The sequence below is a fragment of the Cibotium barometz genome, chromosome 23, assembly GCF_041138505.1.
Source record: "Cibotium barometz isolate CiBa-2024 chromosome 23, ASM4113850v1, whole genome shotgun sequence".
NCBI classification, from domain to species: Eukaryota; Viridiplantae; Streptophyta; class Polypodiopsida; order Cyatheales; family Cibotiaceae; genus Cibotium; species Cibotium barometz.
In genome coordinates, this window is record NC_141068.1 from 38,320,252 (window position 1) to 38,338,867 (window position 18,616).

Genomic DNA, 18,616 nt, shown 5'->3' on the forward strand with positions numbered 1-18,616 from the left:
GCAGAGAGAGTCAAGATGCCAGGGAGACTGTAGCCTCTAGACATTCCTCAGATGAAGTGGGAGTGTATCAGTCAAGAATGCTGGGAAAATATTTTGACCATCTTGTGATTAAGGTCGTGGAGACCTACCTGATAAAGTTGTAACTGCTAACGGAGAGTCAATGGAGGACGTCTCGCGTAGCAAGGTCGGCCGAGGTCTTGACCAGTCTCAGTTCGATTTAAATGGTGAGCTTCCGGTACGGTGGATGAGGCCTATGAGTGAAGCGCTAGGTGACCTGCGAAGGATCCTAGAGGGTGCTAACCATATGGTGCTCGGGCTCTGGGTCGCTGAAGATACCCACACGTGCGTCGTGAAAGATATTGAAATAAGGAGTAAGAGATGTTTTCTAAAACCGAGCATGGATCTGGTTGATTGAACTTGCTGGTCCTCAACGGATGAGTCCATGGCTCTTTTATATGGATCTATTGGTTGATCTTGCTGATCTTCCATGGAGATTCCATTTTGTTATGTGAATATATTGCCGGTTACCCTGAGCTAGGAACTATCAAAAAGGCCCCCGGAGTGAACAGGTGGTGAGCGTTCTGGTTGCCAATGATGCCATAAGTACACCGATGAATGAATGATTGGAAATATGGATTCAAGTAGAGATTTTGAGGATTATGATCAATGACTTAATGATTTCATTAAAGGATTGTTTTAAAGTTAGCTGATGCGGAGAAAAAGGCAATTTCATATTGGGTGTGTAAGTGGTGTGACTAGTTTTATGTTTGCATGAACTTCCGGCTAGGGGGCTTGGGAACTCTTTTCCCTAGTACCCGGGACAAAACCTAAACAAATTCTAAATTGATGGATCCGTAAATTGAGGTTTCTGTTTAGTTCGATAGATGAAGTAAATCTCGGACAAAAATTGTTCTATGGAAAAAAGGATCAACGGCTGTGCCTCTTGATGAGGAAAAAAGCGTTGGTCTCTATGATCCAAGTGCAATCTGTCCCTTGAATCTGACTTTGGAACTTACGAGTTTGGTCAGATCAGTTCAGTTAAGTAAGGCTTTTGACTACGTTAGGGAAAAGTTATCCTGCTGGAATCGCCCGTGCTTTCTGGGCAAGAGAAGTTTTTCCGAGTTCGGTTTGGAAGAATCGAGGAATTTGTCACCTGTCCGGATATCCGTGGTGGGCGAGGCCCCGAGTGTGGGACCCTGCCCTGCGCAAGATGTGCTACTTCTGCTGCTAGCACCCCGAATCCGTTGCGCGGTGGGGACAGGGATCTCACAGTTGGTATCAGAGCTATTTGGCTAATGAGGATCAACCGACAAGCCAAATATGTCAAAAATTTATCAAGAGGCACTAAAAGGTTGTAATTATATGATAAAATTCATACAATTTGATATTCAAACTGAAATTCGTAAATTGGTAATTGGGACTTCAGACGGAAGACCGCAATTGGATGGAATCCTTGACTTGCTTGAGGCCTAGACATGATGGTATTTACCTTATAGTTCCAAGAACCATGACTACCCGTATATACCGAGGGTATAACTGCAGCTCTTTACTGGCTGTATATATGAGTAAATCTAAGACTTGAAATTATAAGCATTAATGCTATCCAGTTGATGAATTCGAATGTGGTTGATATGATTTTTAAATTCTGGTTGAGAACTGATGAGTTGATTTGGATTCTGATTGAAAAATGATGATCCCTGAAAATTGGTTGAAATGTAATAAGCTGAGCGAAACCACAATGAGGATGAATGGGACGAGTCCCTATGATAATGTTCGTAGCTGGAATGATGTTAATGACTTCAGCCAATCACTATGAGATTAGTGGATTGTGCTGGCAGATTGCTACTGTTAACTTTTGATCAGTGGATCAAGTTACGGGATGATAAATTAAAAATCTGAAAATTTGAAATCCCCATGGAGGACTGTTCAGATGGAAAAATTTAGTCTAATGGACCATTATTGCTATCTGATAATGCGTTCTATATGAGTATCTTTATCCCTTGATTCTGTGGGGAGCCGACCTATTTAGAGAACCCCGGAATCGGTTGAATCAAAAATCGGATTGAATCTTAAATAAAGAGACTTAACAAGAGTTTTCGTATTGATAGGAACATGGACCAAGGTCGTTGTGGTAGAAATGTTAACCCCCAACTCGATGAAGAAGAGATCAACTTGGATGTTCGTAAAACTCTTCATAGTTCGCAGCCTGGACCTTTCAAAGGTGAAGGGGAAAACTTGGGCGTGAGACTGTGGTGGAGAAGTGGATCAAATCAATGGAAGAATACTTCGATGTCACCGGGTATAATGAGACGAGCAAAATGGCTCTTGCAAGGCTAAAGATAGTGGAGACAGCTAGAGTGGCATGGAGAAACCACTGCGAGACAAACCGTCTCGACCGAAATACCCAAACTTGGACCGATCTCAAGGCTTACCTCAGAAAGAGGTTTTGTCCCCCAGGTTTTCTTGAAATTAAGATGAATGAGTTCTTGGAACTAAAGCAGGAAAGCCGGGTAATTGAAGAGTACCATCAGGCTTTTGCCCTTCTCCTTAAATATTCCCCACAATTGGATGAAGAGCAACTGATGGATTCATTCGGGGAATGAACGAGCCATTGGATACTTTAGTCAAGAATGCCAAACCTATTTCCATGGCCAAAGCAGTTCGGATGGCGAAGGATTTCGCCAAAGCCTTTGATGTCAAAGTATCGCCAAAGCCAGCACTATCACCTTTCAAAAGGTTTTTATTCCCCGAAGATGATTCCAACCTTCCTCTGCCTAAGAGATATCAGGGACAAAACCCGGATATGGGAAGTTCCAAAATGGAAGAAATGTCCTTTTCTCGAAACTCAATCCCCTGGATTTCAACTTCAGAAGTTCCACCCTTGAACAAGAGAGTGAAATGCTATAACTGTCAAGGATTTGGACATCACAGCATGGATTGCCCAACTCCTTTTGGATCGAGGTTTTCAGGGCAAGAATATCAGGGATCAAGATTCCAGACTCCAGCCCCTTCCGTCCAGAGTAATCACGGTTCTATCCGCCAAAATCAGGGAAGTCCCAGAGGTAGACCCTCTATCCAACCTGCAGTTTCAACCCAAAGTAATGCAAGACCTCCACCTCAGAATAGGGGAAGTCAAAGAGAGTTGTTCCCAAATCGGCTGTCCACTTCCAAAGAAGATGTGATGAGATGTAATGCGAATCAGATAGATGGGAATGGATGGATGGATGGATGTGATGAGAATGAGAGGTAAATAGATGAGATGAGATGTGATGTGAATCAGATAAATGTGAATGAATAGATGAGATGCAATGTCATGTGGATCAGGATGTAAATGAATGATATAGGATGTGAATGAATGTGATAGCATGTGAATCGGGATGTGAATGAATGATAAAGGATGTATGGATAATGTGGATTGACGTGTGGATTGATGTGGATGGATGTATGGAAGATGTGGATGGATGTGTGAATAATGTGGATTGATGTGAATGGATGTATGGTTGATGTGTGGGTAATGTGGATTGACGTGAATGGATGTATGGATGATGTGGATTGCTGTGTGGGTAATGTGGATTGACGTGAATGGATGTATGGATGATGTGGATTGATGTGTGGATGATGCAATTGGATGTGATTTGATGTGGGAAATGATGTGATGTGATAGGGATCGATGAAGAAAAAAAAATTATGGGAAGATGAGAAAAGATGGGGACTAATGTGAAAGGATATGGAGTGATGAGAAAAGATGGAAATATTGTTGGAACTGTATTTGTATGTGAAATTTGTTTTTAAATGACTGTTTTATGTCAAGAATGCTGGGGAAGCATTTTGACCGTCTTGTGGATGAGGTCGTGGAGACCTATCTGTTAAAGTTGCAACTACTGAGACGGAGAGTCAACGGAGGACGTCTCACTTAGCAAGGTCGACCGCAGTCTTGACCAGCCTCGGTTTGATTTAAATGGTGAGCTTCGAGTACAGTGGATGAGGGACCAAGGAAGCGGCCTATGAGTGAAGCGCTAGTAGGTGACCTGCGAAGGATCCTAGAGGGTGCTGACCATACGGTGCTTGGGCTCTGGGTCACCGAAGATACCCACACGTACGTCGGGGAGGATATTGGAACAAGGAGTAAGAGTTGTGTTCTGAATTCGGGCATGGATCTGGTTGATTGACCTTGCTGGTCCTCAACGGATGAGTCCATTTCTTTTTTTTTTTGGATCTGTTGGTTGATCTTGCTGATCTTCAACGAATACTCCATTTTTGTTAAAGTGAATACTTGCCGGTTACTATGAGCTAGGAACTATGAAAAGGCCCCTGAGTGGACAGGTGGTGAGCATTCTGGTTGCCCTTATAATAAGGCTTATAAGCCTCATATATTAATGCTTTACAGCCGTTGTTGCCGTGTAGAGGACGACCACTGGAACCCAGTGTAGTTGCGTTTAGATTCTCAATCAACTATTAGAGGCACAGTCCATTGAAGACAGCAAGAGAAACAATATGCAACAAGCAAGCAAGCGAACCTACTAAAGCACTTGGAGGAGGAGAGCTGCAAGAAACCAAAAGGCTACCATGTTTGATGCGAGCTGGCTCTGATACCAAGTTGAAAGGATGAGCAGAATGAAAAAAATAACAAGATAAGGTTACGTGGAGAGTGGGAGAGCCATGTAGCAAAAATTTTATGGATTGCTTAAGCTAAAAAAAGACTTACAAAAGTGCCTTTCTCCTCTCACACTATATGAGAGAGAGTCGATCCCTTTATAGATTCTAGGCTAGGGTTTGATGCACACAAACCTTATCTTAACATGAGATGGTTTGCTACACACACACACACACACCTTATCTCAATATGAGCATACAATAATTTCAACAACCTATGCATAGGCTTTATGCAATCCTAAACTAACCTAAACTCGGCACCCAAGGGTACAATAAACGTAGAGAAAAGCATAAATGATTAAAAGAAAAAGAGGGCTTACCTCTTTTTTTTGTCAAGTCAAAGGAAAGGATTAGTGAAAGACCTACAAAACATCTATGCATGCATTGGGAGCATTGATAGATCTATGCTAACCCTAAGGGCATAAAACCCTTTTTTAAAAACGTTAAAAGCTCTATGCATGCATTGGGAGCTCTATGCATCCATTGAGAGCTCTCAACATGCATAGAGACCCAAAAAAAAATCACAAAACTCTAAAAGAATAAAACCCTAAAAAGCTCTAAAAACATAATAGAAAAGCAGGAGCTCTTACCTCAAGAAGCTAGAGTTGTGGTTATTGACTTAAATAAGCCTACAAAATAGCAACAAAATAAAACGAAACATTAGAAAGTATACTTCATTTTAACATATGAGAAAGCAAGAGGAGAAGGAGAAGAGGAGAAAAACAAGGTCAATTTCTTTAACCTACCATAATGCATAAATGATTGAAAGTTTGTAGTTTATGCTGCCCTAACCCTAGCTTCTACATAAAAAAAATAATAGAGAGCTTTTATGGAGAGATCTCGATCAAAGCCCTCTATTAGCACTTCTCTGTAAAAAGAGAGGAGAAAGAGAAAGGAAAGAGAAGGCAAGGAAAAGAAAAGCTCACATAGAGAGCATGGTTGAAGCTTTTATTAGAAAATAGGAAAGGAATGAAGCTTTCCATGAAAGCTTGAGAGAAAAGAAGAAAGGAATGAAGAATAGGAGAGGGGGAGAGCTTTGATGGAGGGATAGATGAAAGGACTTGGGTGGGAGAAAGAGCTGTTGTGCAAACCCCATCATCCTAGCCATGTGCAACAAAGAAGGAGATAGATAGAAAGGAATCGCACAGTGGCAATTCAGGAAGGAGTACTAGTTTGTAGGTCGCTACTAAGCAACAAAATTTTGCTCCTAATTTCACTGCTGTAAATGCTGCATAGCAGCGAAACCCTGGGCATTTTTTCACCTGACAATTCTGGATAGCTCATGTATTTTAATACAAATACGCAATCACTTTTGGACTAATTTCATATGTCTAACAATGATCAAGGGCTAGATGTTGGGTGATTTCAAAGCATGGTTGAGAGAAAAAATATGTTGTATGTGTGATCGACGCAAGAGCCAATATATATAACAATGTCGTTTGAAAATCGCTTGTTTGAGCTGTGTGGACTTTTGGGGTAGCGTATAATGGGTCTACACTCTCACTCCCAATAGGTCAAGCCATTTGGATTGGTCCATAAGTGGTAGGTAGTCCCGTGCTAGCTGCAAAGGTAGGGGAAAATGTAAACTCACCATATGAGAAAGGATGTACTGTTGTGTGTACATAAGAGTATGGGACAGGTCCCTTCTCTCCCTCAATGTGAATTTCTTCTTCTCTTATTATTTTGCTAACTAGCGGTACAGATGCATACTCAGGGTTGATACATCCTGGAGTATACGTAAACTCTGAAAATCCACTGGTTGCACCAATACCCTAGGTGCCTTTGGATTGTGCCTCTTGCACAACTTCTTTACCTTTACTAGTTCCCAGTAATGATTCACCAAATCTTGTTTTCATTAGCATGGAGTCAAGTACAACTAAGAATTCACGAGCTTTAACTATAAGCTCAAACGTGACTTGCTCAATTTCAGGGTCTTCATCACAAGGAAGATACCTGTTTTCCCAGACATCTTTGTAAAAATAAAATCCCAAATTTGGATTTTCAATTATGAAAACTACAAGATTCAAGGGGTTTATATTGCAAGATTCTTCACTAGGTACTATATTAAAGACCCTATGGGCTTCATCCATATACACATGCTTGCTTAAGGAAGCCATGTAGTGTCTTTTCAACACTATCGTGTCCTCTAGGACTCTTGCCCATTCTTGTGGCATTGGTTCGCTCAGAGTTTCCCAAAAAAGAGCTCACTAGGGATGTCAAGGAAAGGATTCAAGCGTTCTTGCAACATTCCTTTTTTAGAAGTTTTGATTTCTTGGTTAGGAATGAGTTCCTAAAACCCAGAATCGTCGTCTCGCTCTGGAAAAGGAAAAGCTATCCGACTCACTAAAATCTCCCAAGGTTAATCTTGGTCCCAAGTTTCTTTTAATTGATCCTTTCTTACTCTGCTACCTGTCGTAGGAGCATGTGAAACTTTGTCCAATGCGCTTCTCAAAGAGTCAGAACACCCTACCACTTCTCAGGTGCATAGGTTAGTGCCTACTATGAGTCACAACTTAAATGGGCCTTTCATTAACAAATGATAATTTTCTTTCCTACCGATACAGGCAAAAATCAATCCTCATTGATTCCGTTTTTAGCTATTTCTTTGGTGTTTCTTGTCTCTCTTTTTTTGTGATTTAAATGATTCCTTCGTTATTTGAGTTGATTATTTTACCCTTAAGTAAGCTTAGATATGATGAGTTGGATAAAATCATGCATGGATTAAAGTCTAGAGCTTACTTGGAAAGCTCAATATCTCTTTACGTCTCGTAGAAGTGTCCCAAATGTCGGATGTACTTTGTCTCTCAAAGCTACTTCTCCACCGGCTCTTTTGTGTACGTGGTTTTTTGAGACTCTTGTTGAAGAAGCCTTCGCAACTTTGATTGTGTTGCATAGCACTTTGGAGATGATCCTTGTTAGTCCACAATAGATCCACCTTGCTCACCAAAAGATGAGACTTGCCTTGAATCTAATATCTTTACGAAGGAGAAGCGGAGTTTGAGGGGGTTTGTATGCCCTCAAACTAAATTCTTCCCTTGCAAAGATAATAGATTAGGGCACTTACCAACACTTATTATCGTCGTAGTGGTGGTAATTGAGTGTGCTTGCCAAGAATGTGAGAAGCTCTTCCACAAGCCCGAGATCGAACACTCGGTTGGAGAGATTTGAGCTCCTACAGAGGCAGCTTTTCTTCTCTCCGTAAAGCCTACAAAGTGATTAAAACCTCAAAAATTCAAGAGTGATAAAAAGTGGGTTTAAGGCTTGGAATGACTCAACTTAGGTATCCTAATCCCGAATCCAAGCTCAAATTTTGGATTAGAGTCCAATTACTTTAGCTATTCTTAGATTAAGTTTACTAATTGCTCTTTACAAGGTGATTAGTAAATATTTAACCTAATGCAAAAATGCTTGAAATGCATGCAATTCGAAATGCTTCTATTGTACTTAAATTGTAAAATAATTAACTAGTATTAGATTAATTAGTTAGTTTTTAAGCTAAACATCAAATTTTGGGTTAATAAGACTCTCTGTAAATGGGATTAAGTCCAAAAACGAAAATCAAATTTTTACCCAAATTTAATGCAAATACGAGATTAAAAGTTATTGTATTGATGAAATTGCTAAGCTAATCATTAATATAATAGTTAGGAAGTAATATTGCAGCCTAAAGCTTACTTTTGAAAAAATAAAGCCCTCTAGAATGGACCGGCAAGCCAAAAGGCATTTCTTTTCTTCTCTCTCTCTCTCTCTCTTTTATAACGATTCGTTCATCAAAAATATATTCCAATCAACATCACAAGTTCCTTCTCATCATGGCTTGAAATAGCTATGGTCAAGAGTGTGCCATTAATTAATCTCTAAATCTTCATTTAAAGCTATAAAATGGCCTCTACAACCATAGTGTTCACATCAATGAGATACAAAGGGGCTTGTCATTTGGATTATTTAGAGGCAAAAATGCTAAAGGCCAAGCTAGCCGCGATTCCTATGATATATATGTATATATATATATATATATATATATATATATATATATCTTAAAATATATCTTACAGCATATGAAAGTACAAACATGCAAGGCTCTAATTTTGAGTGTGCTCTCAAAATATTTAAAGGCCCATGACTACATGCGTAGAAAAGGCCAGCTCAACAAGAGCCGTGGTGGCTACCACCTCCGCCGGTTTGGACACGCTAAGCACCTCCTTCACCTTCTGCCCAACCGCCCACGCCTAATTGAGACTGCCCTGTGAGCCACACCTCCGCTCGGTTGGACACGCTAAGAACCTCCTCTTCCAAACGGCCAACCCCTTGCAACATCGCTACATTGTTGTTCACACAATGTAAAATAAATAGAAAATACCCGCAATTGAAGATTAAAGCAAGAGAGAAATGGAGGAAAAAAGGCGTCGAGACCTGGCTTGCTTCCCGAGCAGTGGCGCCAATGTTAAGGTTGCCTTAACTCACTCTCCAGAGAACACGACACTTTTGAAGGCTCAACAAAAGAGAGAGAGCGTAGGGCTCGCTTTCACAGGTCGAGGGGGATGATGCAACACCAGTCCATCTTGAGCTTCCCACGGGAGACTCTCCAACCCCTTAAGCAGAGGCCAATGCTTCCCTTCCTCCCAACGTTCGTCACCAACGCAGTTTATGTAACACCTCTTGGGACAACCCCTCTCATAGCTTGGTAGCTATGGTAATGCAAATCGATAACCTACAAGCGCACCCCTCCACAATCTCGCTCTCACACACTAGCAAAAGATAAGATAGCAAAGGCGCACAAGAGCTCTTGTTTTCGCACAAGGAAAATGTCCATTTTTCTTCATACATTTGTTATATATACAAAACCCTTTAAAAATGGCTAGGCACCCAAACTTAAAAGGCCGGGCAGCACCTAAACTTGAATGGCTAGGCACCCAAACTTGAGAGAGATTATGGACTAACCCTGCTAGCGCACATCAGCAGCGCTACCAGCCCAAAGTGGAGTGACCTTGCCTACTAGCACACAACTCTTGTTGCCATCTCTGGGCTACACATGCGGCTGTTTTGTACAATAAAGGCTAAGGCTTCTATACCTAATAATGTATATGTGAATTTGGGCCGACCTTACACTTGGCCGGACACCCCTTGTTTGTGCTGTGGGAAAAATATATAAAATGTTCATGAAAAGCTAAAAAAAACTGCGCATGTGATAATAAGTGGCCCCCTTGTAAAATAAAGACCTGATGATGACTGGTGACCACTTACTTTGATCTGCCCATCAACTTACTGCTTTAGACACCCCAATTTCCTTCAGTCAAACTCATTTGATACCTGTAATTGTCCACCCCAATCAACACAGACTTTTGACACCTCTGAACAACCACCTAGATAGCTGTGTGATGACCTCGGCTAACCAAAACATCACTCAACTGATGCTCAGCTAACTGCATGCTGACCTACTAATAGAACCCAAAATTTAATGTTGACCCTAGTCAGAAACACGTCCACTTAGCTCCCAGAATGCTTCCCCACGTCAGCAATCCTCAAATACATTCCTTGGATCTTCCCAGAACATGTCAACTACCCTTAGCTGACTCATTTCTAACATAGCTGCTGACAGTGCTGCTTCCGACTCAGTTGACTGTGCTGATTCAATTGGATCTGCACCTCCAAAAGCTCAGTCGTTCCTCCAAAAAGCCTTTCCTAACCCCACTTGACAGCCATAGGCCTTCAGGCACCTTTAAAATCAAGGGATTTCACATTACAAGCACTCTGCTCTGACAAAAGCTAACCCCACAGCTGACCTCGATTGACTGTGCTGACTACTCTGCTGACTCAGCTGACTACTCGATTGAGTGTGCTGACTACTCTGATTCAGACTCAGCTGACTACTAAGGCGACTGCTGACTCATGTCTATGAGCAGAATGTTAGACTTGACTTTAGATCTCTACCCTTCTATTCAAAAAGATTATATCTACCCCTCAGGCAAAGAGATGCTAGGTAGGGAGAGATCCTATCTCTTCCATTGGAAGGAAAATCTTTGAATCCACACACAAAAGTATATTTATGCCCAATATAGGGAGAAACATGTCCAAATGTGTGAGAAGTGGAGAACTTCATCGACCAAAGAAGATGCCCTAGTGAAATTCCGCAAGATAAGTGCATGGTGAACAACATGCAAGGCAACAGATAGGAACATCCCAAAGCTTATTAGCTGGCTTAGTTGGTGACACTATAAAGCTAGTCATTGGGGTCATTTTATTCTTCATGTATAGCAATGGTTTTTTTACCTCATGGTAGATAGAATTCCAAATGTTCATAGATGTTGCATGACATACCTTAATGTCGATGAACATGGTGGTGAACTTGTTGTTAATGCTCTTGTTATGAGGACCAATTTATCTGGCAAAGCATGCAAGCTGGAGCAGGAGAAGGGTATAAGTAAAAAATAGCTTCTACAATGCATGTTTGCTTGATCTTATCAATGCATACTTCCAGTGTGCTCCTCAACTCACTTTCATGGAGGGAAAATATGTGGGTAGTGGGCCAGATAGACATCAAGCCCTTCCCCACTGCTACATCAAGGGCAATAGATGCAGTCATGGGAACCCCAATGTTTACCGACATGATAAATTTCAAGGGTGAGAAGAGGACTATTCGAGCTAAACGTCCACTACACCAACTAGAGGAGGCTAATATTGGAAGCTCTAGCCCGTCGGCTATAATTTGTTTATGTGACCAATGCAGGTACTGTTGTGAGCATAAACTATCTTTTCTTGTTTAGAGTGTCAAAACTCTTATGCTCAAAGTAAAGAAAGTTATAAATGAAATGAGAGTCCCAAGCTTTCCCTCCTTGGATTCTCTGTCAGTAAATCATCTTCTTATTAGTATGTACAAGGGATCAATCTTGAGGTATCGTGGTGAGGACCTGTACATGTCAGTATATTGCTAGATGGCGAAGATGGGCACCCTCCAGGCTAGCTAGATATACCAGATTTGTCTACCGGTATAGTTGGCCATTAGCATCAGTCTGGATGTCCTTGTGCCGCATAACTCCCTTGGATTTTGTTGCTTCCATCTTTTGTAAGAATGGGTAATCATAAATGTTACAATGTGGAATTTTAGCAAGTCGACAAGCCATGGGTTTGCGGGTCGAGAGCTTCTCGCTAGATTTTCCCATAATGCCTCTGGTTATTGCAGTGGCCCGAATTCCACTAGCTCTAGCTTGTCCCCTACCAATGGATATGGAAAATATGTTCATTATAGGGTAGTTGCGTAGGCTTTGACTTCTAGTGGTGTTGTGGGATCAAAGGGTGTGATCTGTAAGGGCACATGAGATGTGGTTTAAGCAATATAATGATTAGCTATGAGCCACATTAGGACATCCAAGATTGGACCTTTGCTGTAGTCTATTGACTCTTCTTGACGATGCTGAGTAAAAGGTTCAGCTTTGAGCTAGTTGTTGAGTGGTTCCTTGGGGGTTGGTGGGTTAATCGGGAAATCAAAAGAGGTTGAAGGGAAGTCACTCTCTATTAGTGGTGGGTTAGTTTCCCTTTTATCATTATTATTATAGATTCTAGACAAGCATGATTTTATGGGGCTAACCATAAGGTAGGTGGGGTCCTCATCGTCTCTCCCTGCTTATTTTTATCCTCGCTCAGAATATGGTGGAGGATTTTTAGAGATGAAGAAATCATGAAGTCTGCATAAATCCTCTCCTTAGAAAATGTAGGGTATTCTATGTGCATTTGATCAAAAAATCATAAACATGAGTATTTATGAGTGTATTTATACAAATTATCTCAAAAAGTTTTAGAATACCATATGGATGATATGTATATGTACACAAATGATATCAAAAAGTTTTAGAATACCACATGGATGATAAATATGGCTATTATGCAAAAGTTATTCTTGATGAGTATCCCAAGCTTCCACCCACTCATGTGTTAGCATATTCTAGGTTTTTTTGTAATTTGGGGAGGGGGCTATACAAGAATCAATGTTAGTGGGTGCGTCCAAAGAGAGAGCCGAGGGCAGTGAGCAGATTCTAGAAATTACAAATTGAGCACATTGTGCATTATGGTCTTTGAGTAGAAAATGAGTGTAGGAAGACTCTTTGAGTGAGAAATTGAGAGAATCAAGACTAAGTGGCACCAAAAATATAGAATCAAATAATCGAATCCCGCAAACGTACAAGACTAAGTGGCAACCAATAAACACCAAAAAAATATATAATTAAATTTTGCAAAATACATAATCACATCTTACAAAGGTTCAAGAGTAAGTTGCAACCTAATGGCTATTAATCAGACGGTGCCGTGTGCTGTGTGCTACACTTCCTGTGGGTGACTTCTCACAGACTTGGTGAGCATGTCTTGGAGAATGTAATTAGGGATCTTTGCTTGAAGGATATGCATGTTATTGTTCACATCTTGCCCAAGCACCATCAGACGGTGCCGTATGCTACACTTCTTGTGGGTGACTTCTCTCATAGACTTGGTGAGCATGTCCTGGAGAATGTAATTAGGGATCTTTGCTTGAAGGATATGCATGTTATTGTTCACATCTTGCCCAAGCACCATCAAGAACACAAAGTATATATGCTTGTAAGCTAGGGATGGCTTCTTCTTTGCCACTCTTGTATTAATGTCTGCACATGAACATGATGGATGCTTCTGAATGGTGACCTCAAACTATGTAACCTCCTCATTTGTTGAATCCAAAGGTTGAAGATTAAACATCTCCTTCACCCCTTCCTTATACACACAACCCCTGACAATTTCTGCATTTATGTCCAATGCAGCAGTAATGTTATCATACACTGCCTTAGAAACACTAATGTGATAAGGGTACTTTTGCTTGACTACTATGCTTTCATCCCCCCCCCCCCCCCCCGCCGTGGGTCACATTCTTTCTACACAAGATTCTCTAGCGGGATATCAATTTCAAAACCTACCTTTATTAGATTGGATGCTTCCATGAGCTATAGTTTTGTGCCTTTTGCAATGGGTCAAACACCTCGAACATTGGCAAGAGGGTGCAAGACAGTCCTAGTTATTTTCCATGTATTCCTGACATCGATATTGCAAAAGTAACAATACTTTTCCTTCTTCCATGACAAAAATTGACAGTCACTCCAGAAGAAGCAAGGTGCAACATCTCCACCACACAGCTGTGGTTTGTATTTCTTACCTAATGCCTAGTGGTTACATTCAACCATGTTGCTACCCACATCTGGTATCTTGCGTAATGCCCAATGCGTAACGTGAACATCCTTCTCCACTGCCTCTAGTGCTTGATTACCCTCTTCATCCACTATCCTTGATGATCCAACCATTGCCCAATTGTATAAATACCAATTTCTCATAATGCAAAGACACAATCCCCCTTTGTGCCAATTGAGTCTTGTGCTTATCTCCTTGCTCTCTTGTGTGTCTATGGTGTGAGGGAGAGTAGATAGGGAGGAGGGAAATGCATTTCCCTCCTCTTTCACATTAATTAGAGAAATAAGAGGGAAATAAATTTCCTTTGTATCATGGGTTTGAAGAGATAATTACAAGATAAGAGGTTATTTAGCTCTCATAAGCCTAGAAAAAACATAAACATTGAGGATTTTTACTATTATAACATTTGAACTAAAAGTATTGAGAATGTGCCAAATGGAGGGAGAAAGGGAAGGACCCCCCCATTATAACATTTGAACTAAAAGTATTGAGAGTGTGCCAACTGGAGGGAGAGAGGGAAGGACCCCCCCTTGTTAATTTGAAAGGGACATGAAATCTCCCTTGTCATGGATTTCTAGATTTTCCTTACACCTTCTTATGACGATGACAAGAATCTCTAATAAGTCCACCATTTCTTGAATGCAAAGGATCATTTATTAAGTACCTTTTTCCACCTCATGGTACAATTTCAGCATAAAGGTATTTTTAAATGACAAGTCTCATTGTCCCTCATGTTACTTCTTACACCTCATGACATTTTTTTTAATGTGAGTCTTTTTAAGTACCAAGAACTCATTTCCTCTCGTGCTACTTCATGAGAAGTTTTTAAGTGCTAACAACTTATTACCTCTCGTGCTACTTCATGAGAAGTTTTTTTGCATAAGAAATTTCTAAAGTTGCATAGTACGCTACTTCTTACACCTTATGTGAAGACTTTTTCATAAGTCATTATTAAGTGCCAAGCACTCATTTCCCCTTATACTGCTTCTTACATCTTATGAAAAAACTTTTGCATAAGTTATTTTTAAGTGCCAAGACTCACCACTTCTCATGCTAAGTCTTACACCTTATCTCACAAGGTAAGGAATTTTTAAAAGAGGGACCATCCATTTTTTAGTGCCAAGATTCACTACTTCTCATGCTAAGTCTTACGCCACAAGGTTTTAAATGGTAAGAAATTTCTAAAAGAGAGAACATCCATTCTCGTTTGTACCAAGGATCCACTTTAAAAGTGGAGGAATCCTCCTTAGCCATGTAAAACTTATAGAAGGATGCTTCTTCAATAATGTATATGTTTAAGGCTAATGTGCGTGCTCATTGAACCTCATCACCAAGGTCCTCTTCTTAATCTTTAGCCTCTTCTTACTCATTGTAGTTATTCTTAGCCTCAAGTCATTGTTGAGGTGCCTTAAGGTTCTGTAGGGCCTGTAACCAGTTCTCACCACCCCAAGCTTCTAAGTACACCGGCCAATTGAGTACATGCCTCTTGTTAATTATCCCTTTATGGAAAGGATGTGTAGAGACTTTATATTTCCTATTCAATATGCAAGATTGTCTCCACACCATAAACACCAACTAAAAAGGTGTAAGACCAATGGCCACCTTATGGATGATTAGTCTTATAAGCTCACAATCTTTACGAGATGCTTCTTTACATCCACTAGCTTGGTCAAAGAGCTGCTTAACAAATCATTGATCTTCTCTCAACCAAACCATTACATTAAGGAGTACATGTACTAAGTTTAATTCTCAACCTACCTTGAGGGGATTCAAAGGAGAAGAATCTACAAAAAAACATACATACAACTTTGTTAGGTTTCTTGATAAGCTATTAGGATTTACTAAAAACCCACATAATGTCAAGTTTCTTAAAAACAGTAATACCGTTAAGAAATCTAAGAATGGCATTAAAAATATAAAAAAAGGTTTAACAAAAGATTAAAAATATGAAAGAAAAAGACAAAGACACTTATATTTTTTTAAAGAATAAGAAGTTGGATCTTTATCTATCGCCCTATTGCCTTACATGGCCACATAATTTAAGCTACATACTAGAGGGCAAGTTTGCCTAGGAAACAATAATTCAATTGAGCAGTGAAGGGAAGGTGTATGTATGTATGTATGTGTGTGTGTATGTATGTATGTATATATGTATGTATGTATGTATATATGCATGTATGCATGCGTGTGTGTGTTGTTCAAAAACTATAGGTGGCAAGCATCTCTATAAGTGTTGATTTGTAATGGTTTATGTGTGGCATTGGTACATGTGTTGTTAATTGATGCTACAACTAGCTTTTATCATTAGTAGTGCAAGCACATCCTGCTTAAAACAAAAATCTCATAGAAAACTTAATTCTCCTTGTTTTAGGAATATAGACAATGTTTGGGAAACATTTTTGTAAGAAGCATACCCATTTTTCATTCACTCTTAAGGTCTTTACAAATGGGCCAAGATGGATGGGTAGAATCCCCCACCCATGATGTGCCATTCCTGGCCCATTGTAGGATTTTGTTAGATAATGGAATCTTTTTGATAAGTGGGGATTGTTTGTTAAGGCACATAAGCAAGATGATAAAGGGGACATAAAAGGCGTATTTTCACCAAACTTTACCACGATTTTTTTGAATGGCAAGATTCTTAAAGAGAAATTTTTAATTGGTCATTTTCAATTTTCAACCAAACTAACACAAAGATTAGGTGAGCATTCAAGTATCCCTTCGTGGGACATTGAAGATGGATATCAAAATAAACCTCTCTTTAAATTAAAAGATAATCAGATTATTATTGTTCCAATATGTACCATTTTCCTAAACATTAAAGATAGATATTAAAATGAATAACTCTTTAAAATGAAAGGTAATTTATTGATCTTGCCTTATGCAAGATATTTTGAGGAAACGGGAAAAATTGCTCAAGCAAAGCTATTGCGGTTAAACAATGAAGCGATCCAAGGCTGGAGATTTATTTTGCAATTTTTGTTTTTGTTTTTCGTTTTTGGATTTGGTTTAGGTATACTTTATTGTTTGAGTAAGTACAAATATCGTTTACAATAAAAATGTCAATCATCAAGGCCCAAGGGATCCAAGAAAGGAGGTTTGTTTTCCTAGTTTGTTTTCCTAATAATTGGTTTTAAATTTTTTTAAGAGGCGGTGTAGAGATGTTTTAATTAGCATTTATTATTTGTGCAAGTACATTTATTGCTTATAATGAATAAACTAGGCACTCTTTTTTGCAAAGTTTTACAACATTGACAAGACCCATTGCCAAGTTACTATTGAAGTGACCACTTTGGGAGTAAGGCTTGGACTAAAGTGAGAGTGATAGCCTAGTAAGAAGCAAACAATCATTCTCTTTCTCTTTTTTACAACAAAAGGGAGAAAACAAACTCATTTATGGTACTGATACAAAGCTCACTTTTTGCCAACCAACATGGACAACAACCCACTTTCTCTTTTTTTACAACAAAAGGGGGAAAGAAAACTCATTTATGGTACTGATACAAAGCTCACTTTTTGCCAACCAACATGGACAACCCAATGACCCATCGCCAGCCCATTTACTCCACCTGCATTCTAACAGTGTAATTATTTCAATGCAGGTTACAAGACCATAGTGCTTTTGTCATGTCAGTACTTAAGTTGCACCACAGGAAAAAACGCCAGGTTTTCTCAGGTTTTTATTTTCTAGTATCTACAATAGGATTTCTGGGTGCTGTCTCAATCTTTGGGACCAGCTCTAAAAAAAAAATGCCCTAAAAAAAAAAAGGGGATGGTGGGCTGCTTCTTGGTGTGGGTTCTTCAAATGCTAGCTTTTATATCAAATCTTTTACTTGCCCTGTCCTTTTGGGGAACAACAAATAATGGGTTCAATGCATGTAGGACAGTCTTGGATTGTCATTCTGAGCATGCTGTGTGACATTAAGTACGATTTTCCTATTGCATTAGTAGTAAGCTTCTCTTAACCATTGCTCTGTCCACATGCTTTAGATGAAACAGATTTGTCTGAACTGTGGAGCAATGGGCTGATATGGAAATTATGGATTTAAGGGATGATTATATGCTAGGCAATCGGTGATTACACATTTGGCGACTGTCTAAATTTTGCATCAAGGGACTCGTATGGTTCTCAAGAAGCTTCCCAATCTCACATACAGGAAAAACATTTGGCATGGCTACCACACCCCCTAGCCCTGCTGGTGATATACTCCCCTTGAGAAGCTTCAACATGCTGTTTCAGCCTTCTCCCAGCATGTCCCCCAAATCCACCGCAAGCCCACTTCCTGATGTGGCTGATGCCCTTGCACAGTACCATAGTGAGATCCTGGGAGGGCCTCCTGTTTCCCTCACTTGGAAGGACTTGAAGGTGCTGGCTCCACACCCCAATGCCAATGCTGAGGTGCTGCTGGACAACATATCAGGATTTGCAGAGCCCTTCAGCTTGGTTGCAATTTTGGGTTCTTCCAAGTCAGGCAAATCAACTTTGCTGAAAGCACTTTCAGGTGCACTCCGCTGTGAGCAGTACATAATATGCAATACACACGCCCCATACACATACACATACATAGATACATGCTTGCATGAGTACAAACATAGGCACGCGCGCGCGTGCACACACACACACATGAATATACTTTGGTGGTAGCACTTCATAATATGCATGCATACATCTATAATGCGAAGGTACACACATACATACATACATACATACATACATGCATGCGTGCGTGCACACATACAAACATACGTACATACA

At 40.1% G+C, this 18,616-nt stretch overlaps 1 protein-coding gene across 4 annotated transcripts in view; it reads left to right on the top strand.

Moving 5' to 3' along the window:
• The first annotated feature begins 17,641 nt into the window (after positions 1-17,641).
• LOC147625912 (ABC transporter G family member 11-like) overlaps positions 17,642-18,616 on the top strand; it is a 56,945-nt gene continuing 55,970 nt past the window's right edge. For 3 of the 4 annotated variants that reach the window (XM_086817447.1, XM_086817449.1, XM_086817450.1), the window contains exon 1: positions 17,642-18,362. In XM_086817447.1, the coding sequence (XP_086673573.1) occupies positions 18,032-18,362 (331 nt within the window). In that variant the 5' untranslated portion in view covers positions 17,642-18,031. The remainder of the gene's footprint in view (positions 18,363-18,616) is intronic. The other variant, XM_086817448.1, reaches the window with a different exon arrangement.